The sequence below is a fragment of the Nansenia antarctica genome (genome assembly GCF_963989245.1).
Source record: "Nansenia antarctica genome assembly, chromosome: 1".
Taxonomy (NCBI): domain Eukaryota; kingdom Metazoa; phylum Chordata; class Actinopteri; order Argentiniformes; family Microstomatidae; genus Nansenia; species Nansenia antarctica.
The window spans coordinates 108,591,551-108,599,050 of NC_137674.1; the positions used below are offsets into that span (position 1 = coordinate 108,591,551).

Sequence of the window (7,500 nt, forward strand, 5' to 3'; positions counted from 1 at the left end):
CTCCCCAGGCCACTCGTGTCTGGTCTGACGTGATTATGTCTGTGTGTCGCCCCGCTCCCTTACATGCTGCTCCATCCTGCCTCATCTCTCTTTACAAAAGAGCCCGGGCGGAAAAGAATACGAGGTAGGAAAGCGAGTTTTTAAAAGAGAGAGAGAGAGAGAGGGAGGGAGAGAGAGAGAGAGAGAGAGAGAGGGAGGGAAGGAGGGATGGGGAGAGAGAGAGAGAAAGAGAGAGATAGAGAGTGAGAGAGAGAGTGATAGAGAGAGAGAGAGAGAGAGAGAGAGAGAGAGAGAGAGAGGGAGGGAGAGAGAGAGATAGAGAGTGAGAGAGAGAGATAGAGAGGCAGAGAGAGAGAGAGAGAAAGAGAGAAAAGAGAAAAAAAAAAGCATTTTAACAGGACGACCATGTTTGAATTAGATGTTGCAGGCCTCTCTCTCTAAATGGGTTTCTGAAGTGGCTGTCAGCGAAGGGCTTTTCAATCGGACCTGACCTTGAGCTCTTTTTTTTATTTTTATGTGAGCTCTGTAGGATTTAAGTGCCGGTATAACATGAACAGGCGGACTGAATGCATACTCTTTTTTTTCATGTTATTTTTTTTTTTGTGTGTCTTTTTTTCCCCAAATTGAAAAATGTCCCTCTGAAGACCTTTTCTATTGTTCAGGCAATTAATGGAATGCTGGCAGCAAGGTTCAGGTGCTTGAATGTTTTTTTTCTTCCTCTTTTTCATTCTGCCCCTTAATGACTAATAAGGATAATAATGATTAAAACACTTCTCAATGCTTTAGGGTTCCTCTTTATGCCTACGTTTATGTATTATGCATGCGTATAAATGTGAGCGGCGATGGCCTTCGAACCGCTCCGACCCCTCTCTGTATTTGTTTTGCATGCTACGGCTGCTGGTTTTGCATAACAATCACAGAGTTATCCTATTCAAATATATTAGCCCTTTTAAATATTCGGTTTGTACCATTTTTCCAAAAGAAAAAAAAGTTGGTCGAAATGTTGGTGAACGGAGTGCGTTCGTTCCCGTCGTTGTTTGGGATGTCAAGTGAGTCCTCTTGGCTAATTGGCCTCCCGGAGAAAGAGTTCTGCCATCTTTAGCCTCCTTTTTCACTTTGTGTACGACGTGGTTTTTCGACGTGAGCTTCTAAACATTCGAGCAGAATCACCCCGCGAAACGTTCGTAGTAAAGGTGCACTCTGCTCTGTTGCTACTCTGTCCCCCCCCCTCCCCCATCCTTGTTGGTTCCTGTTCTGAGGTCTGAGGAGGAAGGGGAGGGGGGTCTTTGTAAGACCATTGTGACATCAAAGTACAAGAAAAAGCAACAGACCACCACATCCACCTCCACCACCACCACCTCCACCACCACCTCCACCACCACCTCCACCACCCCCTCCATCACCACCACCACAGCAACCCCCACCCCCACCACCTCCACCACCACCACCACCACCTCCACCATCACCACCCCCACCACCACCTCCACCACCACCACATCCACCACCTCTACCACCTCCACCTCCACCTCCACCACCACCTCCACCACCGCCACCACCGCCACCTCCACCATCATCACCACCACCACCTCCACCACCACCACCACCACCACCACCTCCTCCACCACCACCACCTCCTCCACCATCACCACCACCTCCACCACCACCACCACCACCACCTCCACCCCCACCACCACCACCTCCACCACCACCACATCCACCACCTCTACCACCTCCACCTCCACCTCCACCACCACCACCTCCACCACCACCACATCCACCACCTCTACCACCTCCACCTCCACCACCACCTCCACCACCGCCACCACCGCCACCTCCACCATCATCACCACCACCACCTCCACCACCTCCTCCACCACCACCACCTCCTCCACCACCACCACCACCACCTCCTCCACCTCCGTGCGTGTGTGTGTGTGTGTGTGTGTACTGCCACACACACACATCCCTCCCTGCTGAGTGGCATCCTTCCTCTCACACTCTTGGACAACTTCCAGAACCTTTTTCTTTCTTTTTATTTTTACTGTATTTATTTATTTTTTAATGTTTCCCTCAGTCCTCTTCTTCTGTCTGTTTGGGTTTGTGGAAAGCAGAGTTTCCCAGGGAACATGTGAGAGGAGCTAGCCAACATGCTAGTGCGTGATGTGGGGATGTGGTTCCAGCTTATAGATGGTCCAAATAAACCAAGTATGGACTCCACTCTGAGGGGTGTGAGACTCTCAATGTTGAGGGGGAAGAAACTAGAAACTGACAGTAGTGTTTGTGTGTGTGTGTGTGTGTGTGTGTGTGTGTGTGTGTGTATGTGTGTGTGTGTGTGTGCGTGCGTGCGCCCATGTGTGCGTGCGTCTGTGTGTGTGCGTGCGTGCGTCCGTGTGTGTTTGTGTGCGTGCGTGCGTGCGTCCGTGTGTGTGCGTGCGAGTGTGAGTGTGCGTGCGAGTGTGAGTGTGAGTGTGAGTGTGCGTGCGAGTGTGAGTGTGAGTGTGCGTGCGTGTTTGCTTGTTTGTTTGTTGCTGTCGGCGAGCTCTTCATTTGTTTATTTTCTCTCTCTCTCAGTGATGTTCGTCTTAGAGCTGGTGGTAGCCCTACCTTCAGGGATGTGAGGAGCATGCATTCCAGGAGTATTTTCACCTGGGGCTGCGCTTGTTTTCTCTGTGTATAAATGTATATACATTATTTATTAAAATTCATGGAGAGTGAAAACAGGTTTAATACATTTACAGACGGGAGACCAAACACTGCGAGCTAAGCTCGGAGTCGTGGTTATTTTACACCTCGTGTTGGGATCTGTACGCTAGCCAACACACTGGTAATCTGTGACCAGCATATCTATGATAATAGTAGTAGTAATAATAATAATAATAATAATAATAATAATAATAATAATAATAACTTTTTATTTGTATAGCGCTTTTCCTGCAAACGTTGCAGCTCAAAGTGCTCCAATCATTATATAATCATCATTTAATATTTTTTTCATTTAAAGGCAATATTAAAAAGAAGTGTTTTTAGTCTTGACTTGAACATATTTGCTGAGGTTGCATCCCTAATGTAAACGGGCAGTGCATTCCACAATCTGGGTGCATAAAATGAGAACGCAGCCTCACCAAAGCTCTTCTTTTGTACATGTGGTACACAGAGAAAACCAGCGTCAGAAGACCTGAGAGCTCTATTGGGGCTCTAATAATAATAATAATAATAATAATAATAATACCTTCATCACTACTATCATAATTATGTTTTATTTGATAGATAGATAGTAATCTAAGATAGTATTAGTATCTATCTATTATTAAGTATAATACATAAACATTTAAACAGGCCCTCAAAACCCACCTCTTCAAGCTCGCCTTCACCAGTTAACCTTCTCCCCCTCCCCTCCCCATGTGTCCCCAGCACTACCTTAATTAGGCCCCTATACTTTCTTTTATTTATTTTTTGTTTCTTTTTATTATTACTACTCAGTCTTTTCAGTTTGTAAAGCATCTTCGAGTGTCTAGAAAAGCGCTATATAAGTCTAATGTATTATTATTATTATTATTTTATTCATCTCATTCATTTAACGGGGACGGGTACGATCGTGATGTCACACAGAATGTTGGTTGAACACCCAGAGGTCAAAGGTGTCAGCTACACGCTTATTAACCAGCCCCGGTAAAACAGCTCTGATATGAATCAATAAGCAGAACTGTAGGTTAACTTTATGTGCATGTTTATCATAAATCCATGGAATTCCAGGTAGGGTTCGGTTGTGGTTATTATATATCATTTCTTCCTTCTTCTAGCATTGTGACTGCCAATAGCCCCTGGCCCTAGCATAGATACTTTTTTCTTACGATGACTGATGGATAGATGATTCCCTCACAACAAATACATTTGTCTAAGTAATTCGCTTTGGATAAAAGGCGTCTGCTTAAATGCCTAAAATGTAAATGTAAATGTAAATAATAACAATAATAATAATAATAATAATAATACATTGGACTTATATAGCGCTTTTCTAGACACTCAAAGACGCTTTACAAACTGAAAAGATCGAGTAGTAATAGTAAAAAGAAACAAAAGATAAGTAAAAGAAAGTATAGGGGTCTAATCCATTTTTAGATTACTTATCTAAGTCTAAGTCTCTTTGTAGGACAATCTACTCTGTATACTGCAATTAGGCTACACCTAGATTTCGGGCAGAGAAGCGACAAACAAGCAACGCCAGCGTCCTTTCTCAACGGCGTTTTAATATATATTTTTAATGTGATTATGTGATAAATGTGATTATGTGATAAATGTGATTCTGCTTCTAACGGCTCCTCTCTCTGCGTCCTCTGTCCCTCCTGACAGCAGCCTCGTCCCCGAGCCGCGGACGCCCCCTCAGCCGGGTGTAACCTCCACGTCCCCGTCGACGTGGAGCTCACGTCCTGTTTCCCCCGGAACTCCACTACCCAGAAGACCTACAGCCTCGTCGCTCTGGACTGACCGACTGACTGACTGACCAACGGATTTCTTACTATTGAAATATTTCTATGAAGCTATTTCTCCCCCCCCCCATTTTTTTTTAAATAATTTGAGCTATTTTGATTGTTCTATGTCTTTGTAATATTGTTTATGTGTTGTTGTGTTGTTTTCTGTGATCTGTGTGTCTGTTCTCTCATTTAATATTTGTGTTTTTTGTGTATTTAATGATGAACGTGTCGCTGTAACTATACCAGAACGCTGTACATACTCTAAGAGCTACGAATCCACATGTAAGTATGCGCTGTCCCATGTTGTGCTGTGGTGCGCTAGGTACTAGGTAGTGGAGGACGTGATTATACACCTAGAAATAGAATCGGTACCTCTCTTCATTTCTCTCTTAGCTGTCAACAAAACTGCTCTTTTATGACGATTATTTTCATTTTTCATGGACTACTACAATGGAGCATGTTTGCATAAAATGACTGAGAATAAAATGTCAAATCTCTACATTCCCTCTATGCAGTGTGTGGGGTTTGCTGATTGACCTGGGATGCTATCACCTTATATCAGAAACATACTGAGGATGTATTACTGGACTGTCGAAAGCTAATGATAATGCTAATGCTAACGGCCATCTGCACAGTTTGTTTCCCCAAGCTAAGCAACAAGAGAAGAATAGTAACCTGAAGCTTGTTGGCATATAATTATTTATTGAAATATGAGGAAAAATTCCATCAGCTGTAAAGAAACTCCCCACAACAGGAAGTGGCATCATGACAGGGGGGGTGGGAGGGGGGGGTCGGCATGACAGCAGGGGTCAGAGGTCGTAGACAAGCAGAGAGGGTCAGCATGTTCAGGAGGTCTGTGTCTGGCTGTGTGCGTGTCTGTGTGTGTGTGTGTGTGTGTTTGTGTGTGTCTGTGTGTGTGTGTGTGGGGGGGGGGGGTGTTTGCGGATATCCAAGGCAGCTGCAGAACTTGATCAAAACACAGAGGGGGGGGGGGGGGGGCTGATAGAGATTGTCTGGTCAATACACACAATACAGGGGGGGGGGGGGGGTGACAAGACGTCATGGGGGATAAAACCAAAGATTTTAGCTGAAAGAGCTTCTTTTTTCTTCTGTCTTCTTTAAAAAACACACTATAGTCTGAATGAATACTGAATCAATTAACCACCAACACTTACAAAAGCAGAGAATGTGCCAGAATGTCGTTGTAGAAAAGACAAATGTGAATAGCTGATGACGCGACGTTTTTGGATGAAGTGTACCTTGTATGTACAACCTGTACGCATACATAAACATCTAAGGGGCAATAGCAGAGGGGGGGGGGGGGGGGTTCAAGGAATCGACATGTTTCTGTGTATTACATGTCAGGGTTTCTTGTAGTTTTAGTGTTAAGTTAAGTTAAGTTGTGACGTACTGTTAGGTAAAATGGTGTAAGACCGACAACAACAGATAGAATTTCCACAGAACGGGTAGTACGGAATGCCAAACGACTGGGTGACGCGCTTTAGAGAGAAAAGAGCTGTTTGTTCATTCGATTCGAGAGACACATCACAGGTTACCACAGCTCACGAGACAGATGCAGTCTTTGGTATAGAACAAACAGGAAACAGTAGAGGAAAGCCGGAGCCGTCTGAAGATCAATGATAAAAAGGGGACGAAAACAAAAAGAGTATCCAGTCAAAACCCCCGTTCACTTAAATACAATACTTCTCTGTTTCAATGTACAGCTCAGACTCTTCATAGACGTTTTTATTATTTTTTTTAAAGAAAAGGGATCATTTCTAAAGATCGTTTGTTTTTGTTCCTGAACTGCATCGGAAAAAACGACTATTTTTGAAAAAAACGGAAAACATGCCACAGTAAACAAATATATTTGGTGTTGACACCTTTGCGCTTAAAAAAACCACAAGGACGAAAAAACCCAATGACGCAATAAATTATCTTCATTATTAAGCGTAACCAGTGACATACATCAAAAGGTAGAACACTGAAAAACAAACAAAAACAAAACAGTTCTACAAAAAAAAAAAAAACACATGTTTGAAAAACGGAAACCCTTTACACAACAATGCAATTATTTACGGAAAGCCAACAGAAAAGACAACAGATAGAAATTCTATTGTAAGTGAGATTTCCTTTCTGGTTTTAGTGTCTCGCGACATTAATTAAGTACTGGTCAACGAAAGAAAAAAGGAGTAGAAACACTGTACACGCCTGTAAAGCCAGTCAGAGGAGTCCTTTCTGTTTTAGTTTTTTTGGGGGGGAAATCATTGCTTTGCAATTTCGCTTCATCGCGGCTTCTCTCTCCACAGGGACCGCGTGAATGTAAACACCTCTTGAAACTATTCTTCTTTTTAATTTTTTTTACAACATTAATACTTTATATATATATTTGTACATATTTTTCATTCACATCTGCAAGGTTAGCTAGCATGGTAATGAAATAAGGCAAGACTCACAAAACTGTGACATCACAAATTTATAATACTGATAGTTAAGGTTTTTCTGTTAACTTTTTTGTTCTGCAGCAGGCTTTGGTCTGTTCTGACAAAGGCAGCTTCCCTCCTCCTTGTCTCCAGAATCATGCTTTCTTTTTGTTCCAGTTTTCAGTGAAAGGGCTTTTTTTTTCGGGTGGGGAGGCGGGTGAGGGGTGGCTAGGGTACAAATACACTTTGCTTTGAAGGATAGCTTTCAAATAACTTATCTCTTGTGTGTAAAACTGATGTTACTGAGGTAAAACATTTGTCAGATAAGATGTTTTTTTGGAGGGGGGGGGGGGAGAGGTGGTGGTGGTTACAGAGAGGAGTCACACACCAGAAGGAGGGGGAAATCACTTCCTGTTTGTTCGCTTCTTTCATTAGTTTTCACACGACTTCAAACTGTGTTCATCGAGGTCCTTTTGAACGTGGGGGGGCTCAGCACACACACACACACACACACACCCACACACACGTGTCCTACACCCCCCAGGTCTCCCCCTGCTGCAGATCTGTCTCTGTCTCTGTCTCGCTGTCTCTCGTCTCCTGGGAGC

At 43.6% G+C, this 7,500-nt stretch overlaps 1 protein-coding gene across 1 annotated transcript in view; it reads left to right on the forward strand.

Moving 5' to 3' along the window:
- Window positions 1-4,485, forward strand: part of LOC308156325 (adhesion G protein-coupled receptor D2) — a gene marked incomplete at both ends in the record, with an annotated part of 102,002 nt that extends 97,517 nt beyond the window's left edge. The window contains one exon of the mRNA XM_080529664.1: window positions 4,351-4,485. Coding sequence (XP_080385790.1) covers window positions 4,351-4,485 — 135 coding nt within the window. The remainder of the gene's footprint in view (window positions 1-4,350) is intronic.
- Between the last annotated feature and the right edge of the window lie 3,015 nt (window positions 4,486-7,500).